At 34.2% G+C, this 22,826-nt stretch overlaps 2 protein-coding genes across 3 annotated transcripts in view; one reads left to right on the top strand and one right to left on the bottom strand.

The window, feature by feature from the left end:
• The window catches only part of Psmd1 (proteasome 26S subunit, non-ATPase 1), a 92,820-nt gene that overhangs the window by 39,862 nt on the left and 30,132 nt on the right, over window positions 1-22,826 (bottom strand). The gene's annotated exons all lie outside the window — the stretch shown is intronic.
• On the top strand, window positions 1,911-19,551 carry Htr2b (5-hydroxytryptamine receptor 2B). Of its 2 annotated transcripts, none has more exons than XM_046439753.2 (4): window positions 1,911-2,216; window positions 3,058-3,755; window positions 14,357-14,557; window positions 18,378-19,551. In XM_046439753.2, exons 2-4 carry the CDS (start codon window positions 3,407-3,409, stop codon window positions 19,268-19,270), a joined length of 1,443 nt encoding a protein of 480 aa, XP_046295709.1. In that variant the 5' UTR covers window positions 1,911-2,216; window positions 3,058-3,406; the 3' UTR covers window positions 19,271-19,551. The 2 variants fall into 2 exon arrangements, with proteins under 2 accessions (XP_046295709.1, XP_046295710.1); XM_046439754.2 differs by having other exon boundaries at window positions 2,105-2,216; window positions 3,285-3,755.

The raw sequence follows: 22,826 nt of genomic DNA, 5'->3' as shown, positions 1-22,826 counted from the left end.
CTCTCTCTCTTAAAAAAAAAAAAAAAGAAGAAGAAGAAGAAGAAGAAAAAAAGAAGTGATCAAGGTTTTTAGTTTGTTTTTTGTCTTGTGGTGCTGGGGACTGAACCCAGGGCCTTGTGCATAGGAGGCAAGTACTCTACCAACTGAGATATATATATATATATATATATATATATATATAATATCCCTATCCCTGAAGTTCAAATTTTAAGAACTGCTCAGTCAACAAATGCTGAACAGTGCATATCATCAACTAGTGTTAGTGACTTTGCAAGAGTTGTTTTGTGGACAAAACTGTATTTTAAGAGTTAAAGACTATGTGTGTGGTAAAAAACAGAAGAAGACAGGCAATTCTTCAACAATGGTTGGTGATGAAGCACTCTACCACTAAGCCACACCCCCAGCCTATTATCGAAGTACATGTCCACCCTTCAATTTGTTACACTAATCTGGAATATGCAGAGAAACATACTTGTTAGAATTGTCAACAAATTTATCAATGAACATTCTTTTGTACAATTCAGATTTATTTGCAAAGTGTTACATTCCTTAAAGGGTTTGGGAGAAAAAAATGTGTGTATATGGAGAGTATATAAAAATACTTAAGAATATGGAATCACAGGTTATCTTCTACTAAGTGCATGGGGTTGTTAAAGAGCACAGGTTTAGTTATTTGCCAACTCATCTATTCTTCTATATATATACTTACTTACATATTATTGTGCTTTCTGACTTTCAGCTATGTTTCTGATAACTTGAGACTACCAAATAAGTGGCTGTTCTAACTAGTTATGTTCCTTAGTCATTAAACCAATTTAAAAATGCAAAAAGTGGGCTGGGGTTGTGGCTTGGGCTGGGGTTGTGGCTCAGCGGTAGAGCACTCGCCTCGCACGTGTAAGGCACTGGGTTCGATCCTCAGTACCACATAAAAATAAATAAAATAAAGGTATAAAAAAAAATGCAAAAAGCAACAAACAAAGGCTTTCATACAGGTCTTTTCATTGGATATAATGGTGCTGCTATTTCCAATCTGACGTTATTTTCTTTTGCAGACCACTACCTGCCTGCATAAGCAGATATCAAATTGTGATTCAGAGTAAAGCAGTATTTAAAAATATTTTGTATTCCTGAATAGAAGTTCTATCACATTAAAATCCATCTGATTGCTCATGAGTATTATTTCATTTGTTTTCATCTAGTATTCTGAACAAATATTTTTTTTCTAAAATACTGAATTTTAAAAAATACTGAATTTAAAAATACTGAATAAAACTGAAGTTCTCAGAACTGAAATAAACTAAATATATTCCAATGGCTTTCAATACAAGCTATACAGTAAAAAATTCAAGCAGCAAAAGGGCACAAATGTCATCGCTGATCTAAAAATAATTAAATAATTTAAAAATCTGAGTGTTCTATGATGATCTTTTAAAAATGCTAATATACAGTTTGGAAAAGCTTAAGAGCATACTATTAAGATCTACATAACAATTTTGTGAAATAAAGCAAAAATGTATCATTACATATAATACTTTCCCCAATGTGAAATCTGTGAGAGAAAAGCTGCCAATGAACCAACTCTCCAAACCAGAGGCTATTTAAAAAAGAGCAGTGACAAAGTTTCTGCTAAAACCTATGTATACATGTGGAATTCAGATCTTTCTGTGCTCTTCTATATAAGGCTGCAACCAGAACAAATTAAATGTGTTCCAAGCAAAGGCATAAGAGCTGGATAAGAATCGTGTTTCACTGCTAGAAATGAGAACTATGGAAAACACTATACGGTGAACAGGATAGAATGTGCATAAAATAAAAGCTCTAGAATGTCTAGATTTTTTTCTCCAGTGAGGAAACAGCTCAGGCTTAATCCTAAATAAAACTATCTTAAGCTAAAAGAACAGAGTTTATTACAGTCCCCCAAATTATCAGAGCTCTTCAGAATATTACTTGAATAAGGGTTATGAACTGGGTTGACACGCTTAACTGGCAGCTTTATGAATTACAATGAATGTTGCCATGCTCTAAAAATGAATGTATCAGAGAGGAAATAACCTCCCTGGCATGCTTACAGCTATGCAACACGCTTGTTTCACTGCCTGCAAGCTCCAGGGCTAGAGGCTCAAAATAAGTCAATGGGAGGAGGATTTCAGTCACAGCAACAAGCGCTGAACAGATGCAACGACAACACACTTGGGAAAGTCACAAGCAAATGAGAGGTACGTATTTACAGATAAATAGATTTATCTAAGGGATTTTGTTGTTTTTTTTACTTAATCTTTAAGAACTCTACTTCCATAATCTTTTATTTATATTCAGTGGTTTAAGGACCAAAATGAAAAATTTACTTATGTTAAAGGGGAGATTTCTAATATGGGATTTGTAAATATAATGAACAAATATCTTAATCATGGTCTTAGCCTCCCTTCTCAAGGAACTAGGAAGGTTAAGGAAAAAATTAGTACTTAAAACACAACAAAAAGAACTGGTTCAAGTTCGGCAAATCTAATGATTAAATTAAAAAATACCTCTAGAAGTAGCATGCTGTGAAAGATAAAATTTTGGATCCTATTAACATTTTTCTCTTCTAACGAAAGGGATTCCAACATGCTTATAAAAAATGGCATTTAAATCAGCACTAAGATAAACCCAATAAGACAACTCAATTGCATGTAAGGATTCTAGCTGATAAATCATTTATTTTGACTTTATGTAGGCTTAAGGTCTTCTTAGGTGGGTGGCTAGCGTGTAACATAACTGTGACTAAAGTTCTATTCAAAACTACTTAGTGCTTTGACTTTTTAAAAATTCTTTTTAAAGTACAAGGTCAGGAAACACCTAGCTTTTTATTATAAGCCACTGAAAAAATAATGTATCTTCCCCCCTATCATTAACTTTGAGGCAAGTCAGGAATTTAATAATTTTTATGGGAACTAACTGCATTGTCACAATAGTACAATGGGCCTATTGAGAAGGGAGGGCCTAGTTGCTATGTTCAAGTGTTTCCACTGCTTTTTGGAAATAAATAATGCAACTTATATATCTATATCTTATATTTAGGGACATCTCTCTGGCAATCAAGTTCAAATATAACTCTACAGCTGCAGCAAAAATACAAAAAAATGAAAGAAACCAATACTGTGTTTTCTCTCGGCTACTGGTATCTTTCACTGAGCCTTCTAAAATCTAAGCTCTAGGAAATACTAAAAATTTGAGGTCTTAATTACAAGCATGGACAGATGTGTGTATACTCTCATCTTAACAGAACTTCAACTTGTTTTTAAAAGGAAGGAGTCAACTTTGGCATGGATCGTTTGGCATGGGTACGACACCTTAAAGTAGTTGACCAGCTTAGCTACTGACCATGCTGACTAGTGTCCAAATGGATTGAATCAGAGAAAAATGGTGAATGGCTCTCTCTTATAGAATGTCTGAACAAAGCAGAATTCCTGAGCATGTTCTGCAGAGTTTATTGGATCACTTAATCTCTTCTAACCAGTCTGGATTACAGACAGAATCAATACCAGAGGAAATGAAACAGATTGTTGAAGAACAAGGAAATAAACTGCGCTGGGCAGCTCTTCTGATACTAGTGGTGATAATCCCCACAATTGGTGGAAACATCCTTGTTATTCTGGCTGTTTCACTGGAGAAGAAGCTACAGTATGCTACCAATTACTTTCTAATGTCCTTGGCGGTAGCTGACTTGCTCGTTGGATTATTTGTGATGCCAATTGCCCTCTTGACAATAATGTTTGGTAAGTATTTCACTTTGTTCCACACATCAAACCACTTTGACATACTGTTAGAGAAATGGACAGTCATTTTATCTTTATTTTCCTTAAAATAAAAGATGGACTTGGACTATTTAAGGAAATGGCTCAGGGTGTCCCAAGAAATGATCCGTCTGTTTCATTTTTTATGATATCTGACCATTTATGTTCTTGATAGATTTCTAAGTTAATAAAGTAAGTGGACCAAAGCCTGAGTTATTGCGATAATAACATAGTTTGATACTGAAATCTTTCCTATAATAAAAAAGATAATTACATTAAAATAGACATAACAGTTTTTGATTTATGCTTATCATCTTTAGTCATAAAATCTGGGTGAACACAAATAATTCTGTTGATGAATTATGAAGGCTCCTATATCAGAGTCAGCATTAAAAGGATTTAACTTAGTCAACAGTTGGCAAAACTGATATTCCATTCATAAACTGCTTAAGAAAAATGTTATATATAGCAGATATGGCTTCTAAGAATTATATTTACTTACGTAGTGCAGAAAAACATTTCAAGTTATAGAAGGAAAATTTAAGCCAGAATGTACTAATTTATTAGATGGTAAAGAAAAACTTCTATTTCAACTATTTTTATGAGTAATAATAGAAAGATATCTAAAATTAAGTACTTGATGCCTCAAATATTATAAGGTAATGACAGGTTTAAACTTAGTATTGTAAATTAACACTTATCCAGGCTTTAAAGTAAATCAAGAAAATTCTGTTGCAGGACAAGCAACAACGAATAAGATTTTATTGCCTTAATCAGATTCTTATATCATTAGCGTTTTCTTTCTTTTTTTAAAAAAAATATTTTTAGCTGAGAATGGACACAATGCCTTTTTTTAAAAAAATTTATTTTTATGTGGTTCTGAGGACCAAACCCAGTTGCCTCACACGTGCGAGGCAAGCAAGCGCTCTACATGACCCCAGTCCCTCATTAGTATTTTCTATATATCCTCCTCTTCTATAAATTTGTAATCTTTGGAATAATCTACTGCTGTATGTAACCATGAAAAATAATTAAGAAATCTTACTCTAATGGAGAACCTAAAGCCATCTTAATTCTGGAAAATTTTAAAGAAATAAATTACTTAGGACTATATAAACATATATATGTGTATTTAGTAAAGACTGCACAGGCAAAGGATTTAAGCTTACATGTCCATAATTATAATAGTAGCTTCAAGATATTAACCATACTCTATATAAACGGTGCTTTACTAGACACTCAGAAAATGTCAAAATGCTTATTTCAGGCTACCATGAAAGTTAATAGACATGTTGAATAAAAGAGATATGCAGAAGTGACTTTTGACTTTATAACAAAGTTCCACAATATGAAAGTGAGCTAACAAAGAAAAGTTAACAGATAATCCATATATTCTATATGATAATAACACAGCAGTAAAAATTTAAGTTTTTAATCTAAAAATTTGGTGCTCAACATATTCTTAGCAGTAAGTTAACAGAAAAACCAAACTCACTTTAACATATTTTAAAACATTTTAAAAACATGTTGAATATCTTTCTATTTGTATTAATTAATTAAGATATATATTTTAATAGTATTTCATTTTTTCAAAGTGTTTGCTAATTTTTAGCTACAAAAGTTCCAAACACTTTTACAATCAGCAATTAGTTTTACAGTGAGTGGATCTAGTAGATATTTTTAAAAGTGAACTCCAGGAAACTTAAAAACTATTTTAAAAATTATTGTATTAATTCATTATTTAGAACCCAACTCTATTACCATGAGAAAGCGTATGAGGAGGACTGGTGTAGCTCAGTGGCAGAGTGCTGGCCTAGTATGTGTGAGGCCCTGTGTTCCATCCCCAGCACGGCCAACAAAATATGAGGAAATGCAAGCAGTCCTCTAAAAGCTTCCAAGGATGCATTCGTAAATTAGAAATTATACGTACTAACAGGGACCTGATTTCAAAAAATAGGATCTTTTAATTTTTTTTTCAAATAGGATATGAGTACAGCCTTTCATACACTGACGAATACTAAAACTTTCCAAACTAATGCATTTACAAAAATGTTTGATAACTTCAAAAGGCAGAAGTAGATTTTATAGTATATTTTTCTCTCCAGAACTTTCCCAATCTACCAACAAGTGTCCCTAGTTTTATAAGCATGAAAGATTAATTGCTACTGTGAGCAATTTTAGCTATCTCAGGGAAACTTAATGAAGAAACTTTAAACCAGATGGTATTCTAATAAAATTATGCCTTAAAAAAAAAAAAAAAAGACAGTTTTAAAAAAATGTGGTTTTTGTGTCCTTATACTGAGGGATATTTTACTTAACCACCAATTTGTATAATATTTAGTTACATACTTTTTGAGTTTCTATTTTACCAAGATTATGACAACTTTGGCACAACACTGTCTTTCAAACAGGTAATTCTAGATTAATTTTTCTTTAATTTCTTCCCAAGAACACTAGATTCTATCTTTATAACTCTAGTTTTTAACTGTTTGTCCATAATACCTAAAAACTGTGGTCACAACTTAGTAGCTTATAACATAAAGCCTAAAAATACCTATGTTAGAAATACTTGGGCAGCAAAATAAACAACAACAAAAAACTCCCCCAAAACCCCCAAAACAGAATAACCTGTGCAGATATGAAAAAAAGAATGCTCACATTTAAGAACTTCTCAAAACTTTTCCTTCTCTTATCAAGTAAATGACTTAAAATACGAAGGGAAAAATACAGCATTTATCCACTTGTTACTTAATAAAATAAAAAGTTTTAATCCATGCCTCATGATCTATATGTTGCAACAGTACCTATGGAACAGCTGTGTATAAAATGGTTGAAAGATGGGTTTTTAAAGCAATACCCTAGCTTTCCTGGGCTGACCAAGACAAACCATTTAATATCTTAGTTCCATCAACTTGTCTGTAAAATGGGTGTGCAGAATTTTACACTGCAGATGAAGAATGTTAAGTAGCCTACTACAATCACTAGTAATTGGTGGGTATTAGAGAGCATGCCAATTAAATGTGATTAAGATGAAAATCTAACCAGAGATGATGAAAAAAAAAAGTCAAAAGCAACTAAAATCACTTCTTTTTGTAAGTGAAAGTTTATAAAGCTAAGAAAAAATGTTCATTAAGTATTAAATTACTTCACACATTATCATATTAGACATCTAACCCCTAGATGTCACATATACTCAGATACCTTAGCGGAAAAGCAACAATGGAACAAAACAGAAGCTTTGTAACAATAATATAAGTGTGGGGAGCTATTCTCACACTGGGCAATTCCCCGTTTGGGTCTGAGGTGCTCTGGCTAAACTGTGTCGGAGCTTTCCCGACCCTCTCCTGGTGCGAGAGCCTGTCCATGTGGGGGTGTGACTGACCACTGACCCCGGGGGCCAATCACTGACCCTGACCTTGGAGTGCTGCCCCCCTCAACCTTCATTGGATGGAATTCTCCCCTGGATTTCTTGTTCCCCAATAAAAGGCTACTCCCTGGCGTGCTCTCTCTCTCTCTCCTGCTAGCCCTGAGTAATCCCTGCAGCCCTATCGGGTGATTCGAGGTGTGAGTTCAGAGGGAGAGCCGTCTCGGACCTGGTCATAGAAAAAGGTAACTGAGTCTGTGTGTTTTATTTCGAGCTCACTAGCTAACTTTTATGCCAAGAACCTCTTTAATGAAACCAGTGCGCTGGTCGCATGGTGGAATTTGGCGCCCACGAGGGGGGCATTCTAGATTAGCTAGATTGAGTGGGAGCGCTATAAAGATAAAGGAAGTGGTGACAATTTAGAGTCACAAAAGTACCTGGAGATATTGAAGGAAAGAGACGTTAAATTAATTAAAATGGGAAATTCAACTTCTACAGATAAGGAGATGTATCTGACTATTTTAGACACTATAATTAATCAGAAAGGAAAACAGGTAAAGAAAACTCAGTTATTACAATTCTTAAAGATTGTAGGCGAATATTGTCCTTGGTTTTGTGAACAAGAGTCCCCAAATTTACTTACTTGGGAGAAACTAGGAAGGAAGTTACAAAAAGTTTGTCTTTCTAATGAATTACCTGGAGGCATAGATAATATTCAGAAAACTTGGAGGGCTCTGGAAGTTTGTCTTTTTGAATATATGGGCCAGAGTTCGTGGCCCCCTGAAGATCTATTAAAAGGCATTCAGAGAGCTATTAGGTCTATTCAAATGGAAAATCCGCCTGAGGCTAAGTAACTAAAATCACTTCTTTTTGTAAGTTAAAGTTTATAAAGCTAAGAAAAAATGTTCATTAAGTATTAAATTACTTCACACATTATCATATTAGACATCTAACCCCTAGATGTCACATATACTCAGATACCTTAGCGGAAAAGCAACAATGGAACAAAATAGAAGCTTTGTAACAATAATATAAGCACTCCTTTCTAGAAGACAGAGAAACATTAGACTTTCTGAGATTTAAAAAGACATGCATATTGAAAACTGTGTTCCTTTTAAAACAAAACTTATTTAGAACTGCCTGCTCTAATAAATTCAAGTAAACCATGTACCTCTGTGAACTCTTTAGACACAGACGTTTTGGAATGGCTTTTAAAATAGTCTTTTAATTCCTGAAAAGAGAAATGTTTTATGCCCCAGATTAAAAGATTGATACTAATTATTTCTTAATTATTTCCTGGCTTTCCAATCTAAAAATCTGCCCAAAGGTTATGCAGAATTCAAATAAAATGAGTATATCTCATAATGACAGAGTTTTTGATTTAAAAACATCACTTTTTAAAAATATTTATTTATTTATTTATTTAGTTGTAGATGGACATAATGTCTTTGTTTCATTTTTATGTGGTGCTGAGGTTGGAGCCCAGTGCCTCAAGTGTGCTAGGCAAGCACTCTACCACTGAGCCACAACCCCAGCCCCAATCACGGTTCTATTCTAATTTAAAAAAAATTTTTTTTAGTTGTATATGGACACAATATCTTTTTATGTATTTATTTTTATGTGGTATTGAGAATCGAACCCAGTGCCTCACAGGTGGGAGGCAAGTGCTCTACCACTGAGCTAAGGTCCCAGCCCTTTTCATTCTAATTTAAAAGAAAGCAAAACAACAAGAGTATACCCCCCTCAAACAAACAAAAAATCCAGACCCGGCCAATTGTAATACATATAGATTATTTATGTTTCTGTGAGATCACAAATAGCAGTTAGAATTCAACCTTAGTAAACGGCATTCCTTCATGACAAATTTAATTGAAAATTAAAGTTAAAAACAAAAAAAAAAAAACAAAAAAACACACATCCTCATCCTGTTCCCCACTCCGAGCCAGCTCAGTTTTAAGTTCAATTAGATGCACTGTACTTGCTACAACAAGCAGAAAGACAAATATTTTATACTAATGATGTAGCTTGTTGTTTCTGAGTGGAGATGTTTTCATAGTTGGGTTATTTCACTAGTTTCTGTCAAATAGCAGTTATAACAGTTAATATTCATTGAGTGTTTACCCACATTGTTCTAAATACTTCACATGTATTATTGCAATGAATCTCACCCTAAAAGTCTTTTGAAGCAATCCTATTAAACAGGTATTATTTTCTTCATTTTACAGAGGTCATAGGAACAAAGGTTAACCAATTTGTTAAAGATCACAAAATAAGTGGCATAGATATGACATGAACCTAGGAGGACTGAGTCTAGAATTCACACACTCAGCCTCTATTAGTCTACTTTCTCAAACACAAATGAGAAATTCTACTAGTCAAAACTGTCACTATTTGGCAAACAAAGCTAGCAATTATATCTTAACTCCATCTAACAAGAGTGCTAAAGAATTTTGGTCTAGGGATAAGGCAGAACTCAGTATTTTTTTTTCAGGTAGTTATATTTCATATTAGGTATAGAATATTCATGTCTCAACAAAAACTTGTAGAAATCCTTGAGACCTCTCTTCTTTTCTGAGGAAGGTATTAGACCTAGACCCATGCCTATGAAGTTGATGGACCTTGTCTGGGAGAAAAAACAGATACTTAAGTATCTAAGTGATTACGTATGGTGGTATTTAAAACATATAGTTTTCAATTTAAATGACAAAATATGTGGGCTAATATTATTTAATTAATTAATTAGCTGTCTACAATCTAAGACTTGTTTCGCTTCTTTAATAGCTGCTCCTAGGGGCTGGGATGTGGCTCAAGCGGTAGCGCGCTCGCCTGGCATGCGTGCGGCCCGGGTTCGATCCTCAGCACCACATACAAACAAAGATGTTGTGTCCGCCAAATACTAAAAAATAAATATTAAAAAATTCTCTCTCTCTGTACCTCTATCTCTCTCACTCTCTCTTTAAAAAAAAAAAAAATAGCTGCTCCTATAACAGTCAGCCTATAATTACTTCAGGCATCCACAGAAATGCTATCTTTCAAACCTTACTGAAATTAATTTCTGAGTTCATTTAATTCAGAGGCAGGGGGAAGGACACAGAACATGGGATTTTTCAGAGAAATCACAGGCTTTCTTTTATGTGACACCAAATACTATATAATTTAAATATTTTCTTCTTTTTTAGTTTTTATGAGAGTCAAATTTAGAGCCTCAGAACAGCAATATTTAGTCTATGTACCTGGTAACTTATTTCCCTTAGACTCACTCTTAGATACATTTTTTCATTTTCTTTTAATTTAAATCTGTGATGGTTTCACTTGGTTATCTCAAATTTTAAGCAATGTTCACGTCTTTTTGGAAATGAGTTGGACTTAATACATTAAACAAATAAATACAACCATAAATCCTTAAGACAAATTAAAATTTCTAAGAAAAATAAGTTTAGAATAAACTATGTCACTATACCAATTTAACCTTTGTTCAGTTTTTCTTTGACCTTGAGTCTTCCAAATTAATACTAACTGAAAAGCAATTTTAGAATAAAAGTATCTGACCCAGTAAAAGTCTCTTTACAAAATAAGAGTAGTAAGTAGTAAGGTTATAAAGAACACTTTCAATTTTCATTTTTAGTTACCTCAGTCTATTAAACAATTACAAAAGCCTTTTTTGTTTTTTTGCAGTGCTACAGATAGAACCTAGGGTTCATCTATTCCTGCCATGCTCCCCCTCCCTATCCCACTATGAATCAGCCTCCTTATATCAGAGAAAACATTCGGCAGTTTTTTGGGGGGGATTCGCTAACTTCACTTAACATTATCTTCTCCAACGTCATACATTTACCTGCAAATGCCATGGGCAGGAGGGGAATGGAGGTGGGGCAGGGGTTAGCAAGGATGGTGGAATGTGATGGACATCATTATCCAAAGTACATGTATGAAGACACAAATTGGTGTGAACATACTTTATATACAACCAGAGATGTGAAAAACTGTGCTGTATATGTGTAATAAGAATTGTAATGTACCCTGCTGTCATTTATTTTTAAAAAATCAATTAAAAAAAGAAAAAAAGAGATAAAACCCAGAGCCTTTCTCATCCTAGGCAAGCACTCTATCACTTTATCTCAAGTTCCCTTTTTGTGCTTTTCATAAAAGATTTCTATTAATAATGCAGTTATCTATTACTTTTATGTTAGTTTCATTTAAAAACAATCTATCCATTAGTATTTCATTAAACTCGGAATTTTAAAGATCTCTTTCTCTCTAGTCTTAAAAACCCAGAGTCTCATTCTTTCTTAAAGAAAATTCAATATCCCATGTGAATATTTTTACTGCTTACAATAAGAAAACACTAATAAAATTCCAATGATCTGCATATACTTTAGTTATGCTTCAAATCTGGAATTTTAAAATAAGTCCATCCTATTCAAGAGTGAGGCTAACAAGGCTTCATAAGCTTAATTAAATCAGCACCCAAAACTTTCCTTCTTATCCACAATTAGGAATATGTGGGTCAGACAGTTAAATTCCAAAGACATGTACATTTTATGAGTTATTTCATTTTCTAGACCTTAATCTTCAAAAATATAGTCCATGCTGGGCACAGTGGCATATGCCTGTAATTCCAGGGACTCAGAAGGCTAAGGGAGGAGGACTATAAGTTCGAGGCCAGCCTCAACAACTTATATCAAAATAAAAAATAAAAAGGGCTGGGAATGCAGCTCAGTGGTAAAGTGCCCCTGGGTTTAATCCCCAGTATAAGAAAAAAAATATATATATCGTCCATAATTAGAATAGCTAATACCAAGTTGAAATTATTAGGAAACCATTTTAAGAGATGATAGAGAATGAACATATGATCAAGGATACAGCACAATAATTTTCTGCCTCTTTAATTATAATTATGACCAAAATCTCTGATTATAGCTCTTGAGACTATAGGCTGGGGGTGTAGCTCAGGGGTAGAGTGCTTGCCTGGGATATGTGATGCCCTGGATTCCTTCCCAGCCTGCATTTGAAAAAAAAAAAAAAAAAAAAAAGGACTTGAGGATTTTTTGTTATTTCCTCCTTGGAGCCCTAAATCGAGAACTTCAGATCAGCTCAGCTTAGAATGTAACTATATCTATATCCTCACCTTAGTTTTCATTACAAAACTCAATTGTAGGTGATTTTTTGCATTCTACTTAGACTGTTAGTTTGCTTTTAAGGTAGGTCAAAGAATGCACTGCTGCATTTATCCAAGGTCTTTTCCCACTACTGTCAGAAAATCTGAATGCTACAGCTGAGAAAGGAGAAAAGTGCCTGGGTTCTCTATGAACACAGTTTTCTCTTCTATACTTAATTTCTTTGTTTATTTTGAGAAGCTTCCTATAGATTTCTATGAGGCTTTCTGAGTACCTATCCTACACCAGCAAAGCCAGGGGCATCTTCTAAGACAGACACAACTTCTCCTAGAAAGTCATTTGTAAACTGTACTTTGCATACAAATCACCTGGGGATCTGATTTAACTGACACAGTATGTTTGGGATGAGACCTAAGATGATGATGATCTGAAGAGCACACTCCGAGTAGTAAGGTTATAAAGAACACTTTCAATTAACATTTAGGGTTTTGATAAAGAATTGTCTTTCCTTCCCCACACCCATATTCAAAGGCTTAATTGTACCTGAATGTACTCATCTGCAAAATCGGTGATATCTCAAAAGTTACATCCAGGCTCCATGAATCTACAATTTACCACCTCCATCCCTTTCCACCCCCCAATTCAACAGGTGAAGTAGGAAACGCTCATTTATATATAATAATTTACTTAATAGTATGAATGATGCTTCAATTTCTTTTTAAGTTGTTGCTGAACATGGAACCAGGTACCAAGCAATCACTTATTCTTTTTAAATAAAATTCATACCGATTTTGTTATTTTGGTCCTTAGAAGAAATATTTTAATATTCCTATACCAACTCTGGAAATAGAAAACACCAAAAGTGAGCTTTTTTGTCAGGTCTCCAAATATTTTTCACTGAAATTCTACTTGACTCTTGAAAATACCATATTCAAGTCTATCTAAAAACTCTTTCCCTCAAGTACAGTGTCTTGTTTTTGTTGTTTTGGTCTGGGAGTCTAATCTTTCTCTATCCCCAAGCTCTTTAATTTTAAAAAGTTCGGCGGGGTGGAGGGTGTAGCTCAGTGGTAGAGCACTTGCCTAGCATGCACAAGGCCCTGGGTTCAATCCCCTGCACCAAAAAACAAAAAGACAATTCACAACTGAAAAAATCTCCTGGTGTCCAGTAATTCTGAAACTCCTGAGATGAATATCTTGGTCTTTCTTTAATTATCCCTATCACTTCCTGTCAAAGTTAGATACACTTGGAATAACCAGGACAAGAAAAGTAGTTTACATTTTACCAGTGGCCATACAACAATCAAACCATAAAAGAGGCATAGATAATCTCATATGCAAGACATCTGTTTTCTACACTAAAATCTATGTATATATGTAAGTGTGTATTTGTAAAATGCATTCTAACTGAAATATTGTAGGGACATCCTAAAATAAATTTTAGTAATTTTGAAACTGTAAACATGTACACAGTGGGTGTATGTATAATACATAATGCATTAAATCTGAACATGTACAGATATTTGTGGAAGTAAATTTACTGAAAAACTATGAAGACTATTTAATATCACTTTCAATTTTTTTAAAAAAATATTTCTAAAGTGCTTAAAACTATATTAAGTATACAATAAATGTTTTAGGTTATTGCCAGAATTGAGTGAAAATGCCAGGCCTTAAGGAGACTCCCATTTGGACAGGCTTTTTGCCTAATCTATATGGTAAATTTTTTGTTTTTAATACAATACCAACTGAAAAATAAATTTTTATTTGTATAGTAAGGCTAAGTTCCAGTTGCAATGTGTAAATTTTTAAAAGGTCACAAACGGAACTGACAAGAGACCAAAGTCATAAAATGCTAACTGCTACTGACTTAGAAAGAGAGTCATAATTATTAAATAAGATAGCAAATGTATTTAAAAGCTTCCATCTATACAAATAATGTATTTAATATTATCTTCACAATCTGAATTAAACATTATCTTCTACAGGTTACATCAAAATTTCAGGTTAATAAAAAAGGCTAAAAAATACATATTACTTAAAAAAAGAAACTATAAATTGAAGTTGCCATTCTTAGAGAAAAATTCTGTTTTTCTTTCTTTCAGAGGCTATGTGGCCCCTCCCACTATTTCTGTGTCCTGCCTGGTTATTTCTTGACGTTCTCTTTTCAACTGCATCCATCATGCATCTCTGTGCCATTTCAGTGGATCGTTACATAGCCATCAAAAAGCCAATCCAGGCCAGTCAATATAACTCCAGAGCTACCGCGTTCATCAAGATTATAGTGGTGTGGTTAATTTCAATAGGTATGTGGGGAATACCAGGGTATGGGTGGCATATATGGCCTTTGGTTCCTTTAGGCTAGGAGAATGTCAGGTCTGGTAGGCCCAGAAACTCAGCATGAGAAGTCAAGGCAGACTACTGATGTTCCAACACAAGGTGCTTCTGTCGTTACATTCATCATGTAGTGTCTAAACCATACAGAAACTGAATAAGTAGCAAAGTTCATCTCTTAATGATGTGCAGGAAGGCTGAGTCTTCATATTTATCAACATGTCATTAAGACCTAGCTAGTATAAGGCATCCCATAATTTCATTTTTTGTTATCTTGATGTGATTATCTTACATCACATCTAAAAAGATGAATAGGAAAAGAGAAAAAAACAACTCAAACATTTTACAAGCAGGATTCAGAGCATAAATTCATCTTAGAAGCCAACATTTCAACATATATATATATATAGATTAGAGGCAGCTAAATGTCTGCATTAGTGTTTTAAATGTTTCAAAGTTTTTAGATTAAAATAATGTTTACCTAATATTCAGAAATGACTTGTAGAGAGAAGTCACATCTCTTCTAAACTATTATGATTCTGTGCTTATCTTTAATGCTTAAAAGATAGCTCCTATAATGGACTATCTTGGCTTGAAGTACACACTCAAAGCTCTTTAAGTTAATTAGAAAAACAAGCAGATTTGCAACAAACACAATGATCTGACCAGCGGACTTACCCTTCCTAGAAAAATATCTTAGAAGAGGAAAAAATTTAAAGAGACACAACACTAAAAGGAAGGTAAGGGAAAAAAAATTACTTCTCTGTAATCAGAGTAAGAGCATATCCAAAAAAAAAAAAAAAAAAAAAAAAAAACAATAAGTAAGACACTGAAATTGACCTACATATTCCTGAAATAATGGTACTAAAGCCAAACATCTTGAAAAATTTGCAGATAAAATCAAGGCATGCTACTGCTGTGGCATGGGAAGAAAGCAGGGTTAAGGAAAAGTCTATTCAGAACAGAGAGATTTGCAAGCAGCAAGAAAAGGCCAGTTTAAGGGGCAGAGGCTGATGGACAGAGCAGAACAGCAACTCTATAGCCCCCCCCCCCCCAAAAAAAAAGCTAGAGAAAGAGAAGGGGAGAAAATGGGTGTTAAATAACAAACTTTGAAGTGTGTAGTCATTCATTTCAAATGACCTTAAAAAAAAAAAAAGCTCACTTCAATGAGTGAGTGAGGTTTGTGTGTTGGGATAAAGGGGAGGAGGGAGAAAATAGAAGCAAAGGAAAAAGGGAAGCGGGCCCTTAGTGAAGAATTAAAACATTTGACACTGAAATATGATCAAACCAGTGTGATAAACAACCTGTTGGTTAGAAAAGTATCTAAATAAAGTCAGGATAACATGAAATTTATAAATTGATCAAATTTCAACTGAGTGTCTATAATATGCTATGTACTAAGAATACACAGAAATAAGAATCCCTACATTCAAGAAAAGCAGATACATAAACAAAATACAAAGTGATAAAGTATGCAGGAGAAAAAGGAAGACTCCAGGTTTATAGATTTGGAAAGGATGTTAGAACCTGTCTTCCTTTTACAGATACAAAAAGAGAAACCTAAAAATTTTAAATAGTTGGCTTAAGGATTTTTATAGCAGCAAGGCCAAGACCAATGCTCCTTTTGCTTCATCACCCTCTTCCTTATAGAACCAATCACAATTTAGTAACTGTAAAAAAAGAAAATGTGATGACAGGGTAAGTTCAGTTTCAAAATTCTACAAAGTGCTGAAGAGAGCTCATTTTCTTCTTTTGAATTTACAGTTATCCTAGTGCTATGGGTTGAACATGTCTCCCAAAGTTCACTTGTTGGAAGTTTAATCTTAACAGTGTTGAAGAGATGAGGTCATGACGGCTCTGCCTTTATGAACCATTAAAGCCATTAAGGGAATGGGTTCATCCTTATAAAGGATGAGTTTGGGCCTCTCTCTTGTTCTCTCTCTCCCCCATGTGATACCTTCCACCATGTTATGATGCAGCAAGAAGATCCTCATCAGAAGCAGTCCCTGGATCTTGGACTTCTTAATCTCCAGAACTGTGAGCCAAATAAACTTCTTTTCATTATAAATTATCCAGTCTGTGGCATTCTGTTATAACAGCATAAAATGAACTAAAACACCTAAGTAACACCTAGAAACAGTAAGTATAAAAGAGGGTAAGGGTATACAAAGTGCCAGTGAAAACTCAAAAGTTATTGATTAAGAATCTGGACAGGAAGATAATGTAAGCCTTGATGGGGGTGCTACTGGAATGTGAAAAGAGAGTTTAGGCAGACTATTCACTAAGATATTGTAAAGAGAAGCTGTCCAGCAAGAAGCTGGACAAATAATAAGAGTCGAGTTCAAGATATAAAATTAAGTGTTAGAAGAGTGATCAATGGAATGAAGTCATGCAAGATGATGGCAAGTGAGCAAGAGAGAGGAAGACTACAGCAAGGTACTAAAACCTTTGAGAGAGAGGGACAAATGTCCTAGAGAGGCTACTCAATGACCAGGATGGAAAAAAGAGTGGTATAAATCGATTTAATAGACTTCAAAAGGGAAGTGTTTGGAGGGGAGAAAGAATACTAGAGTGATGACCTTGAAGCAACAGGGGAGAATAGAAGTCAGCAGACTTTTTCTTAAAAGGTCAAGAAAGTCTGTACTTCAGGCATGCAGGTACCATGTGGTTTCTTTCACGGTTACTCTCTGGTCGTACCACAAAAGCAGCCATAAACAATATGCTAATAAATGGGTATGGCTGTGTGAGCCATATTTTTACAACAACAGAATGTGAGCCAATTTTTAAAGCCATAGTAGGTTGACCCAAGATTCTGTACACTTATCCTATTCTAAGGGAATCTTCTTTCTGGTGGTGAACATGAGGAAAAGCAGGGACTGTAGCTGTATCCACTAGAAAGGGTTTGAGGAAAATATTCCTGTCAAGGGCTCGTTAGCTATCATTAAAATGGTATGCAGATAATGAAGTGCTTTTGAATTCACACAACACAAGGCAAAAGATCAATTAATTCAGACATTTTAAAAAATATCTACTTCAAGGGGAAAGGATTTAGTCTAACCCTTGTGCTATTAATTTTCCAATAAGCTACTTCACTAAGAAACATCACATTTAAATACTTACTTCTTGGTATTTAAAATATTAAGAAATTCACATGAGGTACCTTTTATTCATGTCTATTAGAAAAACTCTAAATCTTGAAATAAATTTCACAATTCATTCTCTCAAATTAAGTACCATTTTTAAAAAAGAAAAGTTAAGTTTTCCATAAGAAGTTAAAAGGAAAGGATTAGAAGACAAAGATTAAACTTCCTGTTAAATGAACCTCAAAGATAATAAGTAAAATAGATACCTACTGAGAATTAAGACACTGAACAGCTAGCTGTCTGAAGGCTCTTCAGATTATCTATACTGAATATTAAAATAAAAGCAGTTTCTCTTCTGAATTTCTTTTCCTTAACCTGGGATAGATCAAAACTAAAAAATAGCTTATAAAAACACAGAACAAATAAAGACATTCCCTACTTTATCATGGACATATTATAGCTTTAGGGAAGCTCTCACTATAAACCTAAAATCACTAACCAACCTCTTTGTTTAAAAATGGCAGACTTGCTTATTTAGGTTCTGTCAAAAGTTCCACTGATACAATGCCTTGACAGATTCTACACTGTGCGTCCAGGAATTACAATGCACTAACCAGCATAAAGTTGCTAGGATAAAACCTGAAGGGACCTAAATCTAAGTGTTACAATTTATAAAATGACTCAATTTATCTCATTTCCTCTTCCATAGGCATTGCCATTCCAGTACCCATTAAAGGCATAGACACTGATTTGCATAACCCAAACAATATTACCTGTGAGCTGACTAAAGAACGTTTTGGCAATTTCATGCTCTTTGGCTCAATGGCTGCCTTCTTCACACCTCTTGGGATCATGATTGTCACCTACTTTCTTACTATCCACGCGTTACAGAGGAAAGCTTATTGGGTCAAAAACAAGCCACCTCAACGCCTAACATGGCTGACTGTGTCCACAGTTTTCCAAAGGGATGAAACACCTTGCTCATCACCTGAAAAGGTGGCAATGCTGTATGGTTCTCGTCAGGACAAGACTGTGCCCAACTCAAGTGAAGAAACACTTATGCGACGAATGTCTACAGTTGGAAAAAAGTCAGCACAAACAATTTCCAATGAACAAAGAGCTTCGAAGGTCCTTGGAATTGTGTTTTTCCTTTTTTTGCTCATGTGGTGTCCCTTTTTTATTACAAATATTACTTTAGCTTTGTGTGATTCCTGCAACCAAACTACTCTTAAAATGCTCCTGGAGATATTTGTATGGATCGGCTACATTTCTTCAGGGGTAAATCCTCTTGTCTACACCCTCTTCAATAAGACATTTCGGGATGCATTTGGCCGATACATCACCTGTAATTACCGGGCTACAAAGTCTGTAAAAACTCTGCAAAAATGCTCTGGTAAGCTCTACTTCCAGAATGCAATGGCAGAGAACTCTAAATTTTTCATGAAACATGGAATTCGAAATGGGATTAGTCCTGCCATGTACCAGAGCCCAATGAGGCTCCGAAGTTCCACCATTCAGTCTTCATCAATCATTCTACTGGATACACTTCTCCTCACTGAAAATGAAGGTGACAAAACTGAAGAGCAAGTCAGTTATGTATAGCAGAACTGACAGAGTTTTCACCTGACATAATGACAAGCAAGGTGATGAACAAGATGTAAATTCACCAAGAATTAGATAACGAAGAATTTTATGTCATATATTAAATCAATTCTTTGAACTAAGAATTAAGTGTTAAGATTATCTAATTTTCCTTATTTGGGCAAAATTATTCCATTAAAAAATAATGGTGTATGGCTACAAATGAAAATAATCCAGCACTCTGGTTAAATGTGGTTTTCAAAGGAAATAAAATTAAATAAGTCAATAAAGTTCAGGCTTTAAAAAAATGTCAATTTAACATTTTATTTGGTTCCTAAGAGTAAGCAAAGTTGTGCTAAGAATGAAATAGAACAAACAAACATAGCCTTGCCTTCAAGGTCTTAAAGCAAAAGTCAACAGGACAAAGAGCTAAAGATAAGTATATAAAATGATGACCCTATCTGTTAAATCACTGTAGTATGCATCTAATCAGAAGTGGGTCAACTGGACGAGGAGGAGGAGAAAGCAAATTAAAGTGGTCTTGGGTATCTGAATCACATTATGCTTCTTAAAAGTATTAACGAACACACACAAACTGGAAGCATGGAATCTCAATCTGGAGACTTAACAGTAAGTGAGCTTATAAAACTGAGATCACTGTGCCTGTGTTTGCCCAATGATGCAGTTGACCTTCTGGCCCAAAATCTTTTCATTGATCCTTTCCAGGCCACTCACTGAATAGCAGATTTAATTTAGAAATGACATTAATTTATTTGAGTCTCAGTTTTCTCATCTACATTTTGTGCAGTACTCAGGAGGATAAGATGAATAAATAGTAGACACTCAGTAAATGGTAGCCAATTCAATCTATTTACTTTTTTTATGCTACCTATAAATGGTAAACAAATTTAGGCTGAGTAGATCAGCAGTGAAAACAGTCCTTGCCTTAGCTTTTCCATTTAAAGCTGATCCATACTTTTGCCTCAGCCCACAGCTCCATCACTTACTCAGTTTAGGATAATGACTTCAAGAAACGTGTTGACCATGGAGAACCTCAGCATTAGTCAAACAGGCATATACTGTCCCAGTGATAGAATCCTTTCCTAGAACATGAATCTAATACACAGATCTTGATCTGTTACCTTTACTTATGGGTCCTATTTCATCTGCTAAGAAAAGTACATCTTACAAATTTAGTTCTTAAATCAAAGCTTTCAACACTGTTCCCTATTTGTCTAAGATTTTTCAGCAATATTAAAGGTAGGTTACCCAAGATAAGAAGCAAAAAACTTTACATTCCTAAAAAACAAAACAAAACAACAACAAAAAATACCCCCACAAAACTAAGTTAATGAAATCATTCTAGTCTTGCCAGAATATTCCACAAAATGAAATACAACTCCAATATCAACTATTTCTGAAAAAAGTACATTATAATTTCAAATTTTTACCACTTTGATACATAGCTCGTCTTTCCATCTTACTGGATACCTTATAAAGAAATCTATAACTTGAAAGCAAATCCAACAGTTAAACATCCCTAAGGTAACAAAGAGATTCTATCTCATAATCTTACTTTCAAAGGGAAACAGGTTACAGCTGTCTAGAATAATTTTGGAAAAAAGCTCTCATTCTATTCCGAATTACTGTCAGTTAAAGGAGAGGGGAAAACAAAGGTATAGGAAAAAGACAAAAAGAAAGAAAGAAAAGTTGAAGCATCCAGAATGCAAATACAAAGATACTGAAGCAGGAAAGAACGTGGTGAATATGTATCAAATTTATATAAAACTGTGAATAAAAGGGCTGAGGATGTTACTCAGTGGTAGAACCTAGCATGATTGAACCAAGCATGATTGAACCCAAGGCCCCATGCCTAGCATCCATGGGGCCTTGGGTTCAATCACTAACATGGCAAATTAAAAAAACTGAGAATGGGAATATTGTAAAGATGAATCCTGCATTCAGTGGCAAGTGGCTGATTGCTAAAGTTGCTTCAAATTATAAGGGACAAAATGATGAAAAATGTTTATATTTAAGGAATCTGTGTGGTCTAAAAAAATTTCTGCACCAAGAATCTCTTATTCATCTTGCAAGATCTATTTATATCTCAAAGCATACAAATATATACATTGAGAAATAATTAATTTCAAATTATAACAGACTATAATAACAACAAGGGACTTTCAACATTAATTTTAAGAAATGTCCATTTCAGATTATCAACTTGTTCACCAATATAGCAACTTAATAAGTACATAAAGACCAGTGTTACTTTTGACTTCTTTCTTCATTTTCCTTTCCAATGTTCAGTTAAAATAATTTAGACTTCATTCATTTCCAAATGAGGTTCAGTTAATGCTAAGCCCAATATTGTACACAGAGTTACTATAATAAAAAAAAGTGCTGACCAGACTGATAATAATGGGGCCAATCACTTACATATTAGGTGTTCACTTAAGATCATTTATTTTGATAAAAATTACACTCATTTTAACTTAATAAGAACAGGTCTCAGTTTTTTACTTCTATCATAATCATCATGAATGAATAACAATACACAACTACAGAAATAGAGAAAATACTGCAACCCCACGGACTGTCTTATGAATAAAGGAGACATGAGAATTTTACACAAAGAAAATTTCATCATAGTTTAATGAAGCATGAATAAAATGTTTACTAAGAGGTTTTCAGTATTGCTAGCCAATAAACATATCCGAAAGAAGTCCAAAAAATATTAAAGGTAAAATCCTTAAAACATGGTACAAGGCCAAATGTCTGAAGAGTCGTTTTCAAAAGTGATAACAGGGAATAAAAGATAGAATAAAAGAATAAAGACAAAAAATAAAAGATAAAAAACAAAGAAAGTGGGCTGGGGATGTGGCTCAAGCGGTAGCGCGCTCGCCTGGCATGCGTGCGGCCCGGGTTCGATTCTCAGCACCACATACAAACAAAGATGTTGTGTCCGCCAAATACTAAAAAATAAATGTTGAAATTCTCTCTCTCTCTCTCTTTAAAAAAAAAAAAAAAAAAAAAAAACAACAAAGAAAGTAAATGATGGCACATCAAAAAACACATAATAGCCTTAGAAGACAGGACAGACAATTCCCAAATGTTGAAGTTAATGAAGAAATTTGAGAATAAAAATGTTCTATCAGAGGGAGATAGGACTCTGCCTGAAAGGCATAGTGGACAAAACCCAGATCTACCATGAAACTATTCAGAATCTCAGTTCTATCATTAGTCCATGATAATGGAAATTTTAACTATTTTGGAATTCAACTTCCTTATTCTTTTTAAAAAAGCAGAATATTTATTAATTTTTAAGTTTCTTCCATCTTTAAAAGTCTTTACTTTCAGGAAAATGGTACTAAACTACAATTTTAGCTCCAGTCCTTAAATTGTTGAATATATTTACTTTTCTTCATCTTTAAGTTTTAGACAAGATCATCTTTAAATCATTTCCAGTTCCTAATTCTTGAGAATGAGTTTGGGAATCTAGCAGGGTATTGTAGCTACTCATATACCCTTGACTCATGAATAAGGACCCATTCCATGGGGAAAGCTGTTCTCTTTG

The sequence above is a fragment of the Marmota monax genome, unplaced genomic scaffold, assembly GCF_021218885.2.
Source record: "Marmota monax isolate L192 unplaced genomic scaffold, Marmota_monax_Labrador192_F-V1.1 WCK01_AAM20220418_F8-fsc00041, whole genome shotgun sequence".
In the NCBI taxonomy this organism is placed as follows: domain Eukaryota; kingdom Metazoa; phylum Chordata; class Mammalia; order Rodentia; family Sciuridae; genus Marmota; species Marmota monax.
The sequence above is the reverse complement of the archived record's forward strand: the minus strand, read 5'-3'. Positions and strand labels throughout refer to the sequence as shown.